This window comes from Octopus sinensis, linkage group LG4, assembly GCF_006345805.1.
Source record: "Octopus sinensis linkage group LG4, ASM634580v1, whole genome shotgun sequence".
NCBI lineage: Eukaryota > Metazoa > Mollusca > Cephalopoda > Octopoda > Octopodidae > Octopus > Octopus sinensis.
The window spans coordinates 155,908,412-155,929,453 of record NC_043000.1 but is presented as its reverse complement, the minus strand read 5'-3'; the positions used below and the strand labels follow the sequence as shown (position 1 = coordinate 155,929,453).

At 40.8% G+C, this 21,042-nt stretch overlaps 1 protein-coding gene across 1 annotated transcript in view; it reads left to right on the top strand.

Moving 5' to 3' along the window:
• Window positions 1-21,042, top strand: part of LOC115210945 (vacuolar protein sorting-associated protein 13B-like) — a 155,149-nt gene that overhangs the window by 52,631 nt on the left and 81,476 nt on the right. The window contains 6 exon segments of the mRNA XM_029779736.2: window positions 871-1,011; window positions 1,914-2,093; window positions 6,612-6,779; window positions 16,123-16,385; window positions 17,994-18,129; window positions 20,314-20,492. Coding sequence (XP_029635596.1) covers window positions 871-1,011; window positions 1,914-2,093; window positions 6,612-6,779; window positions 16,123-16,385; window positions 17,994-18,129; window positions 20,314-20,492 — 1,067 coding nt within the window.

The window sequence follows — 21,042 nt, the reverse complement described above, 5'->3', positions numbered from 1 at the left end:
ACAGGCTTCTTTCAGTTTCTGTCTTCCAAATCCACTCACAAGGCATTGGTCGGCCCGGGGCTATAGTAGAAGACACTTGCCCAAGATGCCACGCAGTGGGACTGAACCCGGTACCATGTGGTTGGTTAGCAAGCTACTTACCATACAGCCACTCCTGCGCCTATAATCTTAATAATTTTATTTTAGAAAAGGTTTTATACAATGGTATAAAAAGTAGATATAAGTAAAACTATTTTGCCACCTAAAGGTGGCAAAATAGTTTTACTTATATCTACTTTTCTTACTGAGAATCTTTTGACTAGAAAGTAGGAGCAGAAGCTGTCTTGTTTGTTTGGCTCACTAAGACCAGTAGTGCTTCATTCAGAGGCTTTACATCCATTTCAAGTTATGGCCACTGCTCTCATCATCATCATCGTTTAACGTCCGTTCTCCATGCTAGCATGGGTTGGACGGTTCAACCGGGGATCTGAGAAGCCAGAAGGCTGCACCAGGCTCCAGTCTGATCTGGCAGTGTTTCTACAGCTGGATGCCCTTCCTAATGCCAACCACTCCATGAGTGTAGTGGGTGCTTTTTACATGCCACCTGCACAGGTGCCAGGCGAGGCTGGCAACAACCACGATCGGATTGGTGCTTTTTACGTGCCACCGGCATGGAAGCCAGTCAAGGCAGCGCTGGCATCGGCCACGTTTGGATGGTGCTTTTTACGTGCCACCAGCACGGAAGCCAGTCTAGGCGGCACTGGCATCGGCCACTATTATATAAAATCTGTAACTGGAAATATTCCGAGATGTTTAAAATTTTATAGATATTTTCGAAAATTACCTTTTATAATGACTTTTTACCTCTTCGTTTTTTTCTTCTATTTAAAGTTGATGCCAATAAGTTATTACCAGAATATGCTGACTTCAACCAGTGTTGGATTGAAACTCGTGCTGGACAGCCCCATCCAAAGACTGGTGTACCTCCAAGTTTTTTCACCCTGAGGTTAACAGATTTTCTCCACAAACCAGGTAAGTGTTTTTCTATTCTGTTACTGAGTTTCAGTTAGTGGACTCTGGTCATGCTAAGGATTTATCTTCAAAAGGTAGTATAGGTAATAATATTAATTCCAGTACTTGTTTGGGGCTTCTTTTATTGACTTTGGAAGGATGAAGGGCAAAGTATTATAGTGGAGTTTGTTTCCCTTCTCAAATTATTCTCAATTTCTATTAGCATATGTATCTATTTAATTTATCATTAAATACCTGCCGCTAGGCTCCAGCAGGCAGCCCCAGCAAGTTGTCACGTGACGCTGTCTCACCTTAACTGACTAGTGAAGGCGCGTAGTCTTAGCCTCTCTTTTTCATTCTGTTGGTGATCTGTCTCATTTCTAATCATGATTGCCTTGAAGGATTGATTGGAAGCAATGTTGAATAAACTGGATTATTTAGTCTTGTGTAAGACAAAATTGTCTTTCTTATATTGGCGCCGTGAATAAGATAAAGTAGCAAACCAGTGGCTGGTTGTCCAGTCTCCTTAAACCAGTGTTGTATATGCCACAAACTATAGTCAACTGGTACTTCTCCGGCTATTGCACATCATTCACATCTTCCACATATATTATTTAATCTGTTGTATTCTTTTTTGTTTTTGGATTTGGTTTGCAAGATTCTTTATATGAGTTTGTGTGTTGAAGCATATTCTGTTTTGTCTGGGAAGAGTAATTTTCTTTTCGTGCCTTATAATGTAACACACTCACTGGTAAAATTTCCACTTTTTTCTTATTTTTATTTTCCTAAAATTTTCGTTGCGTCTTGCGACCTTTTCAATAGTTGTATTGTTATTTTAGCAGAAATGAACATTTTTTTACAGATTCATTCTGTCTTTCCTTTCATCTAACGAGTGAGCTGAATTAAAATGTTTTCTGTTTCAGCTCATGTATCATTGTACATGGAACGACCGTTGCAATTAAACATCAGTCCAGACATGTTGCTCCTAATGCAAGAACTCATCAATCAAATTGAACAAAGCATCAAATTAAATAGCAGGACATATCAAGACAAACAGTCAACAGATAATGCCAACTCTGAAGTACAAACCCCAAAACCTCAAGGTACTTTCACTTTGAACTCAAAACTAATTCACCCACATGTTTACATTTCATATTTACAATGTATCCATCTGCCTGTCCATTTGTCCCTCTTATATGTATATAATATACAGGGTGCCCCAAAACTAGGTTTGCAGTTATCACTGAAGTACTTTAAATTTCTTTTAAAACATTTTATTACATTTAAATTTCTGTCTTACAAACTGAAAAGGGAGATTGACAAAATTAACAAAATTAGCACAGAATAATGGTTTCAAATTTTTTACAATTAAGATCTAAACTATTAATCTATGAATGCGAAAGAGATAGTTGAATATTTGTAAACTTTTGGGCCACCCTGTATATGTATATTTATATATGTATTGTATGTATATCTATATATCTTTATATATAAAATTGAAGTTGTGTGTGTGAGACTCTGTCTCCTCCGATTTAGATTCCTAACTACTCCCACATTTTGCGGTTCAGTTTAACCAAAAGCGGGTATCTTATAGTCATTCATATCGAGCCCTTCTGGGTATTAGTGCGCGTCTACGATGAGTCTACGATTTAAAAAAAAATTGACCATAATTTTTCCGCATTTTTAATGATTTTTGCTCGGGTTATATAAGGGAAGTAACTCTTTAAAAATGCTTATATAGTTATCTCCCTTACAAACCCGAGCAACGCCGGGCGATACTGCTAGTGTGTTATGATACAGTGATACCTTGCAGTACGAGTTTAATTTGTTCCATGACCTGGCTTGTTTTACGATTTACCTGTTTCACAAATCAATTTTCCCCATTGAAAGTAATTAAAATATAATTAATCCATTCTAGCCACACAAAACCACCCAAGGATAATTTTTTATGGGTTTTAAAACTGAAAAGGTGCAGTTCCAATGAAAATGATAATTATAAAAAACATGATAAAAGAAAATGCAAAAGAAATATGTAAACTGGTTTTATTAATTTAATTACCTCAAAGGTGGGTCGGTTTGTGTGCAAGGAAGACTCAAGACATAAAGACGGATGAAATTCAGCTGAGCATTTTGCTCTGCATGCTAACAATTTTGCCAGCTTACTGCTTTTCATAAAGCCTCTCATATTAAATAATGTATTAAACACTTTTGCTATGCAGATTAGTAGCTCCAATTCACTGGAGGTACTGGATTTGATGAGTATACAAACAGATTCAGTGCTTGTTTCTCTGGGGTTGGTCAAGTGATGTTCACACCTTTGATGAAATCCCAGTAAGGATCAAAAATTGATTAAGGCTATTCGTCATTTTCCCAGTCTATGGAGAAATAAGTAAATTTGACTTATTTGTATATTGACTAATGAATATATAACTTATAAGTATTGTGTGTGTGTGTGGCTGTGTGGTTGAAAAATTTACATCCCAACCACAAGGTCCAAGTGCATTTCACTTTGGCTAACATCTACTATAGCCCTGGGTCAACCAGACCCTCACAAGTGGATTTGGTAGACGGAAACTAAAAAAAAGTTTGTCATATATATAATTACTAGCACTCTGACCCAGCAACGCCGGGTCATAGTGCTAGTGCATGCATATACAGCTGCGCACGTGCGCACATACACGAGAGTACTGTCCAAATCTCCGACCAATCACATACAGCTAGCTGGCATTCAATTGGCGTATCAAGTTTCGGGCATTTTGATTGGGTTTCGGATAGAAAATTCACAAAAAAGTCACTTTTATTGATTTTTTTAATGGCTTTGCTGGGTGACTGGGGAAATGTAAAGATGTGCACGACCACCCTTGGACGGTTTTGAATGACCATAGAAAGTGCGAGCCCTCTAACTGAAGTATTGTGGATTTGTATAAAGGACACACACGCAGATATTTTGCCATTTATATATAGAGAGATATATATCTGACTAGCAGTATCGCCCGGCGTTGCTCGGGTTGTAAGGGAAATAACTATATAAGCATTTTTAGAGAGTTATAGCCAAAAAATAGCAAAAAAATGCATTAAAAATTGAAAAAAAATTAAGGTAAATTTTTTTTTAAATCGTTGACACATCGTAGATATTTTTAGAGAGTTACTTCCCTTATATAAAAGCGAAAAAAATGCATTAAAATGGAAAAATATGATGGTAAATTTTTTTAAAATCGTAGACTCATCGTAGACGCACGCTAATACCCAGAAGGGCTCGATATGAATCACGACTATAAGATACCCGGTTTTGGTTAAACTGCACCGCAAAATGTGGGAGTAGTTAGGAATCTAAATCGTAGGAGACAGGCACACAACTTCACTCTTATATAAAGATGCTTTTTTTTTTCAGTCATAGAGTTGGATTTATGAAGGTCTTCAGTAGAAAATCCTTCGAATTCTGACTCGCTGCTTGATATAATGAAATTCGTATCCATTTTTTGTCAGAATTACAAATTTTGAAAACACAATAGGAACAAATTTCGGAAAAAAAATCTCCCATAATTCACGGAATTAAAATTACACTTCGATTTTTGTACAAAACTGTAGTTGAAGTGTTTACGAAGTATAATACGTGTTTTCACGAATGTACTAAAGAGATTTGCTCTGATATTCTCATTTAAATATGAATAGGTAAATTCGGGCGGCTTGGTAACTATATATAAGTGTCGTCTGTTTATACATAAACACTGTTTCATACTGCAATTATATATACATATATCTATATATAATATTATATAATAAAATATATACAGAGTAAAATAAAAACCAATTTACCTTTTCTGTCCGTCCGTGTGTCTTTGCAAATGTGTTGGAATGATAAGTGAGTTGAGTTTTGGCGCCTTTTTTACTAATAACAAACACACACGTGTTGTATGTAGTTGTATGTAGTTGTATATGTATGTGTATGCGTGTGTGTGAGGAATGACACACACACACTCACGCACGCACACATGTACATCAATGCTTTCGGAGTGATATGTTAAAATATTGAGTTTTCTCGAATTTTGTCTTAATTGGTGGTAAAATTGAAAGAAATTTTTTATGGCATCACCCACTGAAGTACTCTGAAAAATCTTAGGTAAATTCTAATTGAAGAAATTGTGTGAGGAGTAAATGGTTATGTATTTATTTGTTTCTGTTTGCTGTGTTTTTTAATTTTTTGAGTAGTGGTTTAAATACTTTCAGTTTAGTCTTCCTCAAATCACTCTGTCGCTATTTACTTTCATTTTATTCGTTGCACACTGTGTGTGTGCGTTTGCGTGTGGTGTAAACCAGACTAAGAAAAGCATTTGACACACACACCAGAATGTGAGTTTTCTGTAAATTTTGCTTAATTGGAGTTTAAATTTTAAAAACTGGACCTGGCATGACGCGATGCATTCTACTCTTAAAAATGCTAGGTAAATTGTAATTGAAGAAATCCTATATTGTAGATTTCTATAACTCCCAAAGGGAGGCAGATAAAATCTGCCTTTTATAATAAGAGATTGTTCTAAATTAATGTCTTTTCTGATATTCTGTGCAAACATATCTGACTGAAATTATGTGTGGAAATATTACCTTGCTTGGAGACACAGCTAAGGGTTGGCAACAGTAAGGGCATCTGACCATAGAAATCCTGCCTCAATAAACTCCATCTGACCCATGCTAGCATGGAGAATTGGAACCCTCACCTATTTCCAAACAAAGTAACATTTCCCCTTGGTTTTGCAGAATATTGGAATTAAATAACTCCGCTTATATTACAGTGGCACTCATTTACAATTATTGTGCAATGCCAAGACAAGGAGACACAAACATATATACAGCAACAGTAATACTTAATGCAGAAGAAACATGTTTTCTCTGCAAGTTATATTGGAAGTACTTTATATAATTTATATAATGAAATTATTGCATACAGTGCTCAGGTGCACCACAACTTGTCAGGCAGTGCATATAAAGCACATGCAGTAGTGTACAAATGTCTGGAAAGCAAACAATGCATGAGTCAGATACATGCTTGTGTGTGTATGGAGGGGAGAAAATCAGGTGTAGTGTTGGCGAATCTCAGGAAGCATGGCAGTTTTGAAGGATGCAGTGCTCCGACAACTAACAACTGATGCCGGCATGCTTCAGCAACTCTTAGCATGAAAGTCATGGGAGCTGTGCTGTTTTCCATGCTTCAGCAACTCTTAGCATGAAAAAATGTTTCCTAAAGTCATGGGAGCTGTGCTGTTTTCTGACTTTGTAAATATGTCCACGGGTGTTAGATGGGTGGAGTTTGAAAAGGTGCTCAGAGTTATTGTTTGTACGATGGTTGATAATTTTATGGGTGTCTGCCAAGTCAGCTGCCAGACGTCGGAGTTTCAATGTGTCCATGCCCAGGGAAGTAAAGCGTTCAGAATATGGCAAATGCCTGATGGAGGGTATTCGCTGAACGGCTTCTAATATGAAGTGTTAGTTATTTCAATTAATCTATTCATATTCCTTAGTATACTATGTAATTATAGCACATTTGGATGTACATGTCCTATATATTCTGTATTTATCTTGTGTATATAATTATGTATATATAATACCTTTTTAATCTATTACAGAAGCAACCTTCCAGTTTCTATCAACTTTGAACTGGATTGACCAGTTTTCACTTACCTCTGACCAAATTGTTATCTCTCTGGAAACGAAAAGTGCTGATGTATCTGCTGGACTTATGGCATCTCTAACTGCTATAAACATGGATGTAACACTTAATCAGTGTGAGAATGGTAAGTCTGATCTGTTCGTCTCTTGTCAAGAAAAAAAAAACCTACTTACTTGATAAGCACCCATGACTTTTGGAAACATATTTTCATGCTTAGAATTGCTGAAGCTTGGACTTCATTAACTGTCGGGACTCTACACCCTTCAAAACTTCCATGCTTCCTGACAACTTCAAAACTTCCATGCTTCCTGACAACAGTACACTTGATGCTCCCTCCTTTTTTGTGCGTATTTTTCTGAGACTCATTCGCTGTTCACGTCCTGTGCATTATTCTATGGAGTTTTGGCTGTTTTCATGCAGTTTAAGTTGTTTTTTCTGATGCACCTGAGCACTGAATACAATCATCATCATCATCATCATCATCGTTTAGCGTTCGCTTTCCAGGCTAGCATGGGTTGGATGGTTCAACTGGGGTCTGGGAAGCCAGAAGGCTGCACCAGGCCCGGTCTGATCTGGCAATGTTTCTACGGCTGGATGCCCCTCCTAACGCCCACCACTCCGTGAGTGTAGTGGGTGCCTTATACGTGCCACCGGCACAGGTGCCAGACGAGTCTGGAAAACGGCCACGAACGGACGGTGCTTTTTACGTGCCACTGGCACGGGGGCCAGGCGGGGCTGGCAATGGCCACGAACGGATGGTGCTTTTTACGTGCCACCGGCACGAGGCCAGTCGGGGCGGTGCTGGCAACGGCCATGTTCAGATGGTTCTCTTACGTGCCACCAGCACTGGTATCACAGCTGCAATTTCCATTGATGTTGATCGATTTCATTATTATTATTATTTACAATCACTTAACGTGCTAGAAATAACAATCAGATTTCCCTCAATTCACTCACTAATGTCTTAAAAAATGGCAGCGGACCTGGTTTAACCCTTGATTATTTTGATTATTCTATCAAATGTAATGCTCATTTATTCATATTGTTTTGAATTAATCATGCATTATCTCTGTAGCTTTGAACTTCTGATGATGTGATTCTTTAATTTTAGAATGACATTGTAGGGTAGGTGTGAGAAGTTGGATTTGGTAGTTTGAACATAAAGCAGGTAGAATATTTGGGCCAGATATGGCTGGTTTAAATGCTAAAGGGTTAACACCTTTCACCACCTGACTGTTGAGTGTCTTTGACAGGGTCCACTCTGTTGCAATCACTTGGACATGGTTTCTGGTCTGAAATTGAGTTCCACCCATTTGTCACTGAGGCTCTGTAAAGGGGCATGAGTGCAAACCCTTCTTTGTCTGACTAAGTCAGTAAAAAAATGAAGATAAATGATTGACACATTGGATAAGCTATTCCTAGATACACTATATCTGAAAACATATACGAGATGATCATAGCTAGAATACTTTTAGTTATAGATATTCGAACGTGGCCATTGCCAGTGCCGCCCCGACTGGCCTCGTGCCAGTGGCACGTAAAAAGCACCATCTGTTTGTGGCCATTGCCAGCCTCACCTGGCCCCTGTGCCGGTGGCATGTAAAAAGCACCCACTACACTCATGGAGTGGTTGGTGTTAGGAAGGGCATCCAGCTGTAGAAACATTGCCAGATCAGACTGGACCTGGTGCAGCCTTCTGGCTTCCCAGACCCCAGTTGAACCGTCCAACCCATGCTAGCATGGAAAGCGGACGCTAAATGATGATGATGATGATGATATGCTTGATCAAAGTGGATCTCAAACTAAGCTAAAGCAAATCAACAACTATTGTTTTGAATTATATATTATTTTGTTAGTCTCTCAAAGATATTTCTCTGCTTTACCAGATATTATTATTATTATCATCATCACCATTATTAGAAGTAGCATGCCATGTTTTTCTTTACTGACGTGTTGTAAGGAGCAGCAGTGCAGTATCCTTCTGATTTGGATTTAAAAAATAAATATTCTTGCAAGATAAACTTTTTGATATACTCTTTCTTCTCAGTTCTATATTTAAGATATGAGGAATTAAGTACATTATTTACAATATTTGTTCTAGCATATATGCTAGGACACAACAACCTCCTAAGCAGACCAAGTGCAGATATGAACAGCATATGGGAACCGGTATTAAGGGAGGATAGATAATATTAGATTTATAAGCCCTAAAATTCACTCCAATGGCGTGGTGGTTAAGAGCATGGGCCACTAACCTCAAGATTCCGAGTTCAGTTCCAAGCAGTGACCTGAACAACAATAATAATAATAACTTTGAAAATACCTTAGAAATGAGAACCCAGGTTCAAAATTTCCCCAAGAAGGCTGGAAGGTATATCAGCCAAAATGTTGTGTTAACAACAAACAAGATGAGGACAAATATCCGTCAATTGAAAATAATGTACTCTTTCTTTTCATTTTACTTTTTTAACCATCACTACAATGGTTACTGCCCCATTGAATTAACTATTAGCACATCCCCATCTTTTCCCATCTATTCTCCCATTGGTCCTACTGTATTTCATCGTCCAGATCCCATACAAAATAAAACTGAAATAAAACTAGAGTTCCTTTCTCATTTTTATAGTCTCCTTCAGATATTACTGAACATCGGCTATATCAAATTCACTAGCATTGTCATGGTTACTGCTCCACCTCTTTTCAATAACTCAAAAGTCAAAAAAGTTAAAATGGATTTGTTTACATTGAGACATGTCTAACCCTTTCGTTACCGTATTTATTTTGAGATGTTCTGTGTTTCTTTTAATTACTTTAAATATAACAAATACTTTAGTAAAATAACTTTTGTTATCATTAAGCAAGTGTTAGGAATATAAATTGTGACTATGGTTTGGTGGAAGATTTTAATTCAAAACTTATAAAAACAAGACATTTGTTCTCAGAGCCAGAGCCGGTTTCAGCCGGGTTGGTAACAAAAGGGTTAAATATTGTGTTTGTATTTCAAGGAATAGCTTGTGTTTCCCAAACGTATTTTATTTTTGATCACTTCTTTGTGTGATGTAGCATCAACTTTGAACATCTGGCCATGCTCTTCACCAGCTTGAAATCCCTTATCCATACATATTTTTCATATATTACATTAAGATTTGCGTGTATTTAAAAGAAATATTTGTCTATCGGGGAAAAAAAAAAGGCTTAATCCTTCCCAGCTGTTTTTCTTTGATATATCTGGAAAATTTGTGTCAGTTAACAAGACAGGTGCTTTAACTGAAGTTGAATAGGGGATTGTGTATGTGTATGTATGTGTGTGTGTGTGTGTGCGTGTGCACGTGTGTGTGTATATATATCATGATGATGATGATATATATATATATATATATATCATCACCATCATCATCATAAGGCGGCGAGCTGGCAGAAACGTTAGCACGCCGGGCGAAATGCTTAGCGGTATTTCGTCTGCGTTACGTTGTGAGTTCAATTTCCGCCGAGGTCGACTTTGCCTTTCATCCTTTTGGGGTCGATGTAATCGACTTAATACCTATGTCTGTCCTTGTTGTCCCCGCTGAGTTTAGCCCCTTGTGGGTAATAAAGAAATATATATATATATATATACATATATATATATATGTATATATATATAATATATATATATATATATATATATATATATATACATTAGGTCTCACCAAGGAAATGACTGAAGACCGAGTCCTATGGAAGTGTGTGCTGTGCATGAGAGGACCCGGCAGGACTAGTCAGGCCATATCCCGTGGCCCCTACCTGGGACGTAGTCGACCACCTGTGCATACCTTCCTTCTTGTGACACTTGTGAAGACCTGCTGAGGCAAGTGAAAATCAATCAAAATAGATGACATCAATGGAATTTGTATCTTTGTGGTACCAGTGCCTGTGGCACACAAGGAAACCATCCGAACGTGGCCGTAGCCAGTACCGCATCGACTGGCCTCCGTGCTGTGGGAACATGGTGGCACATAAAAACACCATCCGAAGACCCGGCAAGACTACTCAGGTCATAACCCGTGGGCCCTACCTGGGACGTAGTCAGTCCACCTGTACATACCTTCCGACTTGTGAAGACCTGCTGAGGCAAGTGAAAATCAAATCAAATCAAAACAAATCAAAATAGATGAACATCAATGGAATTTGTATCCTTGTGGTACCAGTGCCAGTGGCACACAAGAATCCATCCGAACGTGGCCGTAGTCAGTACCGCTTGTGGTACCAGTGCCGGTGGCACACAAGAATCCATCCGAACGTGGCCGTAGTCAGTACCGCTTGTGGTCCAGTGCCGGTGGCACACAAGAATCCATCCGAACGTGGCCGTAGTCAGTACCGCATCACTGGCCATCGTGCTGTGGGCACATAACAAACACCATCCGGTCGTGGCCGTTCGCCAGCCTCATCTAGCACCTGTGTCAGTGGCACATAAAAAGTAGTCAGTACCGCTTGTGGTACCAGTGCCGGTGGCACACAAGAATCCATCCGAACATGGCCGTAGTCAGTACCGCCATCACTGGCCATCGTGCTGTGGGCACATAACAAACACCATCCGGTCGTGGCCGTTCGCCAGCCTCATCTAGCACCTGTGTCGGTGGCACATAAAAAATAGTCAGTACCGCTTGTGGTACCAGTGCCGGTGGCACACAAGAATCCATCCGAACATGGCCGTAGTCAGTACCGCATCACTGGCCATCGTGCTGTGGGCACATAACAAACACCATCCGGTCGTGGCCGCGCCAGCCTCATCTAGCACCTGTGTCGGTGGCACATAAAAACACCTTCCGAAGACCCGGCAAGACTAGTCAGGCCATAAACCATGGCCCCTACCTGGGACGTAGTCAGTCCACCTGTGCATACCTTCCTCCTTGTGATACTTGTGAAGGCCTGTTGAGGCAAGTGAAAATCAAAGGCCTGTTGAGGCAAGGGAAAATCAAATCAAAATCAAATCAAAACAAATCAAAATAGATGAACATCAATGGAATTTGTATCTTTGTGGTACCAGTGCCGGTGGCACACAAGAGAAATCCATCCGAAAGTGGCCGTAGCCAGTACCGCATCGACTGGCCTCCGTTCTGTGGGCACATGACAAACACCATCCGATCGTGGCCGTTCGCCAGCCTCATCTAGCACCTGTGTCGGTGGCACATAAAAAAACCATCCGAAGACCCGGCAAGACTAGTCAGGCCATAACCCATGGCCCCTACCTGGGACGTAGTCAGTCCACCTGTGCATACCTTCCTTCTTGTGACACTTGTGAAGACCTGTTGAGGCAAGTGAAAATCAAATCAAAACAAATCAAAATAGATGAACATCAATGGAATCTGTATCTTTGTGGTACCAGTGCCGGTGGCACACACTTTGTGGTACCAGTGCCGGTGGCACACATGAGAACCATCCGAACGTGGCCGTAGCCAGTTCCGCATCGACCGGCCTCCGTGCTGTGGGCACGTAACAAACACCATCCGATCATGGCCGTTCGCCAGCCTCATCTGGCACCTGTGTCGGTGGCACATAAAAACACCTTCCGAAGACCCGGCAAGACTAGTCAGTCCACCTGTGCATACCTTCCTTCCTTCTTGTGACACTTGTGAAGACCGGTTGAGGCAAGTGAAAATCAAATCAAATCAAATCAAAATAGACAAAATAGATGAACATCAATGGAATTGTATCTTGTGGTACCAGTGCCTGTGGCACACAAGAAATCCATCAGTGCCGTAGTCAGTGCGGTGGGCACATGACAAACACCATCTGATCGTGGCCGTTCGCCAGCCTCATCTAGCACCTGTGTCGGTGGCACTAAAAAAACCATCCGAAGACCCGGCAAGACTAGTCAGGCCATAACCCATGGCCCCTACCTGGGACGTAGTTAGTCCACCTGTGCATACCTTCCTTCTTGTGACACTTGTGAAGACCTGTTGAGGCAAGTGAAAATCAAATCAAATCAAAACAAATCAAAATAGATGAACATCAATGGAATTTGTATCTTTGTGGTACCAGTGCCGGTGGCACGTGGCACATAAGAAAACCATCCGAACGTGGCCGTAGCCAGTACCTCGACTGGCCTCGACGTGCTGTGGGCACGTAACAAGCACCATCCGATCGTGGCCGTTTGCCAGCCTCATCTGGCACCTGTGTCGGTGGCACATAAAAACACCATCCGAGCGTGCCGTCTGCCAGCCTCGCCTGGCACCTGTGTCGGTGGCACATAAAAACACCATCCGAGCGTGGCCGTCTGCCAGCCTCGTCTGGCACCTGTGTCGGTGGCACATAAAAACACCATCCGAGCGTGGCCGTCTGCCAGCCTCGTCTGGCACCTGTGTCGGTGGCACATAAAAACACCATCCGAGCGTGGCCGTTTGTCAGCCTCGTCTGGCACCTGTGTCGGTGGCACATAAAATCACCCACTACACTCTCGGAGTGGTTGGCGTTAGGAAGGGCATCCAGCTGTAGAAACACTGCCAGATCTGACTGGACTGGTGCAGCTTTCGGGCTCCCCAGACCCCAGTTGAACCGTCCAACCCATGCTAGCATGGAAAGCGGACGTTAAATGATGATGATGATGATGATGATATATACATATATATATATTTATTTATTTATCTACACACACGCAGAGGCAGATAGAGGCTGGTATGCTTAACTTTGAGGTTAAGAAGCCTGCTTCTCAACCACATGGTTTCAAGTTCAATCCCACTGCAGGGAACTTGAGCAAGTGTCTTTTACTATAGCCCCAGGGTGACCAGAGCCTTTGGAAGTGGATTTGGTTGATGGAAACTGAAAGAATCCCTTTTGTATAACATATGTATGTATACATGTCTATGTATATATGTACTTGTGAGTGTAAGCTTGCCTTAACATCATATAATAGTTGTAATTGAGTGTCACTGTTATACAAGCAGTGTCATTTGTTTCCAATGTTCTGCTAATACATGTCTGGCCAGCATTTGTCTGGTCCATGTAAGTATGGAAAACTGGATATTAAAACAGTGATGATGATATTGATATATGCATATATATATATATATATATATATATACACATTTACTGAAAACTTTTCTGAAGTCATGCTATTGACATATTTAAGCTTTACGTCACTTTTGGTATTTTGCAAATTATTAGTGGTCAAAACTGTTACTCTTTACTCTTTTACTTGTTTCAGTCATTTGACTGCGGCCATGCTGGAGCACCGCCTTTAGTCGAGCAAATCGACCCCGGGACTTATTCTTTGTAAGCCCAGTACTTATTCTATCGGTCTCTTTTGCCGAACTGCTAAGTAACGGGGACGTAAACACACCAGCATCGGTTGTCAAGTAATGCTAGGGGGACAAACACAGACACACAAACACACACACACACACACATACATCATCATCATCATCGTTTAGCGTCCACTTTCCATGCTAGCACGGGTTGGACGGTTCAACTGGGGTCTGTGAAGCCGGAAGGCTTCATCAGGCCCAGTCAGATCTGGCAGTGTTTCTACGGCTGGATGCCCTTCCTAACGCCAACCACTCCGTGAGTGTAGTGGGTGCTTTTTACGTGCCACCTGCACAGGTGCCAGACAGAGCTGGCAAATATATATATATATAATATATATATATATTATATATATATATATATATATATATATATATACGACAGGCTTCTTTCAGTTTCCGTCTACCAAATCCACTCACAAGGCTTTGGTCGGCCCGGGGCTATAGCAGAAGACACTTGCTCAAGATGCCACGCAGTGGGACTGAACCCGGAACCATGTGGTTGGTTAGCAAGCTACTTACCACACAGCCACTCCTGTTGATAACTTTCTGGTTATAAAAATCTTTGGTCAGAATTCTGGTATTGTAGTGTGTAGTGTATTTGTACTCTGTAGAGAATTAGTAACAGTTTAACCTGAACTAGATGCAGTTAGAAGTGTGAAGTGGAAAGAAAAAAAAGAAAAGGAAAAACAGTTTGAGAGAACAACTGGTTGTCGTTGGTTAGTACCAGATGAGCCTTGACCAAGCAGACTTGGCAATTTCATCTAAAATTCAGAGATTGTATATCTAGAAACACATTATCTAATCTACTATTTTCTTATTACATACATGACGCAGGAGTGGCTGTGTGGTAAGTAGCTTGTTTACCAACCACATGGTTCCGGGTTCAGTCCCACTGCGTGGCACCTTGGGCAAGTGTCTTCTACTATAGCCCCGGGCCGACCAATGCCTTGTGAGTGGATTTGGTAGACAGAAACTGAAAGAAGCCTGTCGTATATATGTATATATATATATATATGTATGCGTGTGTGTGTTTGTGTGTCTGTGTTTGTCCCCCTAGCATTGCTTGACAACCGATGCTGGTGTGTTTACGTCCCCGTCACTTAGCGGTTCGGCAAAAGAGACCGATAGAATAAGTACTGGGCTTACAAAAAGAATAAGTCCCGGGGTCGATTTGTTCGACTAAAGGCGGTGCTCCAGCATGGCCGCAGTCAAATGACTGAAACAAGTAAAAGAGTAAAAGTGATAAGAGGGATGACCACAATGTGGACAACCCTTATGCTAGAAGTAGATCCGCTATGGTCTTACCACTAAGAAATTTTCTGAAGAAAATTCAGCAAACACCAGAATGTAATCGAGCAGGACAAATGAGAAATAACAAAAATATAGATTAATCATGGACATGTTTGACTATCAACTATCTTCCTATTTGAAAGAAAGTGATTTGAGTTAGATTTTGCTGCTTTCTGGCAGAATGAGCAATCAATCATATAGTGAATTCGCAATTGGATTGCAAAGGAATTAGTGAAGTTTTGCAGTGGAAAAAAGTTTGTAAATAAAGTTTGCAAATATACTCTTTTACTCTTTTACTCTTTTAGTTGTTTCAGTCATTTGACTGTGGCCATGCTGGAGCACTGCCTTTAGTCAAGCAAATCGACCCCGGGACTTATTCTTTGTAAGCCCAGTACTTATTCTATCGGTCTCTTTTGCCGAACCGCTAAGTGACGGGGACGTAAACACACCAGCATCGGTTGTCAAGCAATGCTAGGGGGACAAACACAGACACACAAACACACACATACACACATATATATATATACATATATACGACAGGCTTCTTTCAGTTTCTGTCTACCAAATCCACTCACAAGGCTTTGGTCGGCCCGAGGCTATATTAGAAGACACTTGCCCAAGATGCCATGCAGTGGGACTGAACCTGGAACCATGTGGTTGGTAAGCAAGCTACTTACCACACAGCCACTCCTGCACCTATATGAATAGATTTGTATGTTATAGAGACTGTTGTTCAAAATGTTAGAAATTTAGTTATATTTTGTAAATATTTTCTTAGTGAAAAACCACATGTCTTTTGTTTTTATGAAAATTCAGGTTTGCTTTTCCCTTGGTTTTTCCCTAATATTTTTGTTAAATTATTTCTCCACCTTGTCTTCTATTCTATTTTTTCAGGGGTCGTCAATGAAATTTTGAGCAATCTCTGTTTAAAAGATGTTCAACTGAAAACCTGCTATTCAAAGCAACCACCATTACCATTCTTGGGACCAACATCCCTCAATTTTTCTACAGCATCACAGCAATGTGTCCATAGTGGTCCTGACTATTTACCAAAAACCGTACTTACACTTGAAATGGGCCTGCTCCTTGTTCACTTTGGACAGGAGCATGTTCTTTGTCTACGGAATTTCACGGAACAGTTTTCTCAGGAATGTAAGGTATGTTGGATTAGGATCTTTATTCTTTTGCCGTGAAAAAAACATACAGCCATACAGCCTATCTCTGCCAGTCTCTCTGTTCATCTGTCTATTCATTTGTTTGTCTGTCTGTCATAATTTGCAAGATGAGAGCTTATTGGAATACAAATCTCTAGTCTTTGTAAGCAATTATTGCAAAAGAAAGAATGTAGGCTGCTCTATATCTATGAACACCTAAATCATCATCATCATCGTTTAACGTCCGTTCTCCATGCTAGCATGGGTTGGACGGTTCGACCGGGGATCTGGGAAGCCAGAAGGCTCCAGTCTGATTTGGCAGTGTTTCTACAGCTGGATGCCCTTCCTAACGCTAACCACTCCGTGAGTGTAGTGGGTGCTTTTTACGTGCCACCGGCACAGGTGCCAGGTGAGTCTGGCAACGGCCACAATCGCATTGGTGCATTTTACGTGCCACCGGCACAGAAGCCAGTCGAGGCAGCACTGGCATTGGCCACGATTTGGATGGTGCTTTTTATGTGCCACCGGCACGGAAGCCAGTCGAGGCGACGCTGGCATCGGCCACAATTCGGATAGCGCTTTTTACGTACCACCAGTCCAGGGGTCCTGGCAACTGCCGGGTGCCAGTCATAGGATTGGTTCAATTTCGATTCCGATAAATGAGAAACAAGTAACATATTCTGTAAACTGTGTTATCCCTTTGAATATGTTACCATTTCTTTGGATTTGAATGACTTTAATGATGACTCCTTAGAAATATCTTTTCCTGTGTGGGTGGTGCATATGTGTGTTAATGAGCTCCAATAGTTCATAATTAAAAAATAAATAAATAAAAACGTAATAACATTCATATATCTCTTTTATATAAAATTTAGGTTGAATGAGAAACAAGCTGTCATACGTTGTTATTAAAGTTTCGTTTGCAACATTTGTTGTTGACATGTTTTTTTGTTATAGCCCTCTTCATTGATTTTTTTTTTGTTTTTAAATTTCTAAATGGCTTTGTGACATCAGTTTTCTACTATACACCACAGTCATAACACTAGCACCACATCATCATCATCATTAACATTTACCATCATCATCATCATCATCATCTGCTTTCCATGCTAGCATGGGTTGGACGGTTCAACTGGGGTCTGGGAAGCCAGAAGGCTGCACCAGGCCCAGTCTGATCTGGCAGTGTTTCTACAGCTGGATGCCCTTCCTAACGCCAACCACTCCGTGAGTGTAGTGGGTGCTTTTTATGTGCCACCGGCACAGGTGCCAGACGGGGCTGGCAAACGGCCACGGTTGGATGGTGCTTTTTACGTGCCACCGGCAAGGAGGCCAGACGAAGCTGGCAATGGCCACGGTCGGATGGTGCTTTTTACGTGCTTTCATTCACATTAATTCTGTTGTCATGGTCATCATCATCATCATCAAATACCATTACAGTCATTATCATAATCATCATTCTCATTAACATTCCTCATCACTAAGCCATTACTATTTAACATATAAATTTCAATAGATTGGTAGGGATGCTGTTTTAATGTAAAATGACAAAGGATCAAATGTGACATTGTTCTTATTCTTTCTCCCTTCCTGTGTGTCATTCATTATTTTTAGCCCCTCTTTGCAAAGCAGTCTTCTTCCAAGTCAGAATCCAAACCAACCGTCAGTTCCACTAGTCAGGATGGTTTTGTCACTATGAATACTGTAGATGACTTGCGAACTGGAAAATTTGAGTATATCATTGACCCTGGTGAGTCTGGTTTTTGTTTTAGTATTTTCTGCATTCCCAATTAGTATCAGCATTGTCAAATGAGCTTTCCTGCCTTATTACTTACTCTTTTACTCTTTTACTCTTTTACTTGTTTCAGTCATTTGACTGCGGCCATGCTGGAGCACCGCCTTTAGTCGAGCAAATCGACCCCGGGACTTATTCTTTGTAAGCCCAGTACTTATTCTATCGGTCTCTTTTGCCGAACCGCTAAGTGACGGGGACGTAAACACACCAGCATCGGTTGTCAAGCAATGCTAGGGGGACAAACACAGACACACAAACACACACACATACATATATGTATATACATGTATACGACGGGCTTCTTTCAGTTTCCGTCTACCAAATCCACTCACAAGGCACTGGTCGGCCCGGGCCTATAGCAGAAGACACTTGATCAAGATGCCACGCAGTGGGACTGAACCCGGAACCATGTGGTTGGTAAGCAAGCTACTTACCACACAGCCACTCCTGCGCCTAAAAAAACAAAAAAAAACAATTATAGTTTTAGTCAGGGGTGGAAAGGTAGTGTGCATGACCTTCTTCTCAGGGCCTCCAAGATGAGTAGGAAGGAGCAATTGGGCTCCTTCCTAAATTTGGTGACATGAGTCAAATGCTTTCAGCTGAGTGAACTCTACTGGAGGCACTCTGTGGTCAGTTGGTGGTGTTAAACAGGGCAATGAATGAAGTGTACCACTCAAAATCAGGAGCAGTTCTTCCCACTACATTTTTGTGAGACTTTGGTAAATCCAAAGCTACTGTCAAAGACATTTGCCCAAAGTGTCACGTAGTGGTATTGAACCTGAAACCACATTGCTGAGAAGCAAAACTTTTAAACACGCTTGCTCATGTCCACTATATTATATTGCTACATAATGCATTGATCTATTCAGTGTAGCTCATCAAAACAAGCTTCTTGCCAAAATCTACAGTGGGTACCTATCTCATGCTTTAAGTTTTTAATTTTATACTTGATATTGGACTGCTGAGCATGTTCTTTGTTTATGGAATTTCACAGAAGTTTTCTCAGGAATGTAAGGCATGTTGAATTTGTAAGAATGACCGTGCGAAAGGAGAGGTGACGAATGAATGACTCCTTCAATACACCGCACGGTCGCTTACAATAGAAGCAAAATGGATAAATGAGTACAAGTACCAGAAGGAAAAGGAAGAGACACAACTGATAGAAGGTTTAAGAGAAGATTTTATTTAGGTGTTAACATGTGTGTGTCTGTGTGTTCGTCATAAGTACATATATAATAATAACAATAGACAGGCCGTCATGCATACTTAATGTGTATGTGTATGTACAAACAAAGGTGTATGGGAAGAAGAATGATAGCTGAGAAGTAGTGGGTGTTTTGCTGAGATGTCTAAGTTATGTCTGAATGATACCTGTATGTGGAAAGTTAAAGAAGAACAATTTATTACTTGTATAGGAGTTTGTGATGTTAGAAGTTCATGCAACTGAGACTGGTCGTGTACTGAAGGAAAAGTGTGGGAGACAGCACAATACATGTAAACTGTCAAATTTTTAGACAGTTGTTTGATGTTCTCTTGACCAATGATTCTAAGTCTAAATCTCACTGGGATTAACTTTGCTAGTGTACATCCACTGTTGATAAAATAAGTACTAGTTATGGATGGATGGAAGCACTCCGTCGGTTACGACGATGAGGGTTCCGGTTGATCCGAATCAACGGAACAGCCTGCTCGTGAAATTAACGTGTAAGTGGCTGAGCACTCCACAGACACATGCACCCTTAACGTAGTTCTCGGGGATATTCAGCATGACACAGAGAGTGACAAGGCCGGCCCCTTGAAATACAGGTACAACAGAAACAGGAAGTAAGAGTGAGAGAAAGTTGTGGTGAAAGAGTACAGCAGGGATCACCACCATCCCCTGCCGGAGCCTCGTGGAGCTTTTAGGTGTTTTCGCTCAATAAACACTCACAACGCCCGGTCTGGGAATTGAAACCGCGATCCTATGACCGCGAGTCCGCTGCTCTAACCACTGGGCCATTGCGCCTCCACAACTACTAGTTATATACCTGAGTTGAGTCACTGCATTGTATCCTATCCTCTTAAAAAAAAAAATTACTTTGTACTACTTAAGTAGAAGTATATTTTGATAATTTCATCTTTCTCTCTTCACATGTTTAGTGATAACAGATGGGCATCCAGGCCCACACCAGATATTATTCTGCAATTGTGATAATAACGGTAACAGTTCAATGACATGGTGCTATGATCAGAGTCGTGTACTGTCTCATGTCACCATTTCACCTGTACCATTCAGTCTTGTGGATGAGTCCAGTATTTTAGACCAACAACCATCTCAGGTAAGTATTGTTGATGCACACTTCATTACTGCTTCCTAATTTTCATTGTAATACTACACAATAATGGTGGTGATTTGACCGAACTGCGTTCCTGGCATGGGAATGCATGTTTACTACACTCACGGAGTGGTTGGCGTTAGGAAGGGCATCCAGCTGTAGAAACACTGTCAGATCAAACTGGAGCCTGGTGCAGCCTCCTGGCTTCCCAGACCCTGGTCGAACCGTCCAACCCATACTAGCATGGAAAACGGATGTTAAACATTGATGATGATGATGATGATGATGATGTTAGTGCCTGACAAATGCTTATTATAGTATTTCTTCCTTCTGCATTCAAATTGTCATGGTCAACTTTACGTTCCATCTTTCTGGAGGTCTATAAAATAAAGAACCAGTTAGCTCTCATGATTCAGTATTTATTTGACAAGGAATTGGCCAAACAAATAATGATGATATTATGTTTGATCCATTTCATTACAGTTATATATCTTACATCAAACTGCCAGACCAGGTGATGAAAGTCAAGGCTTCAAACTGCTGGACCAGGGGA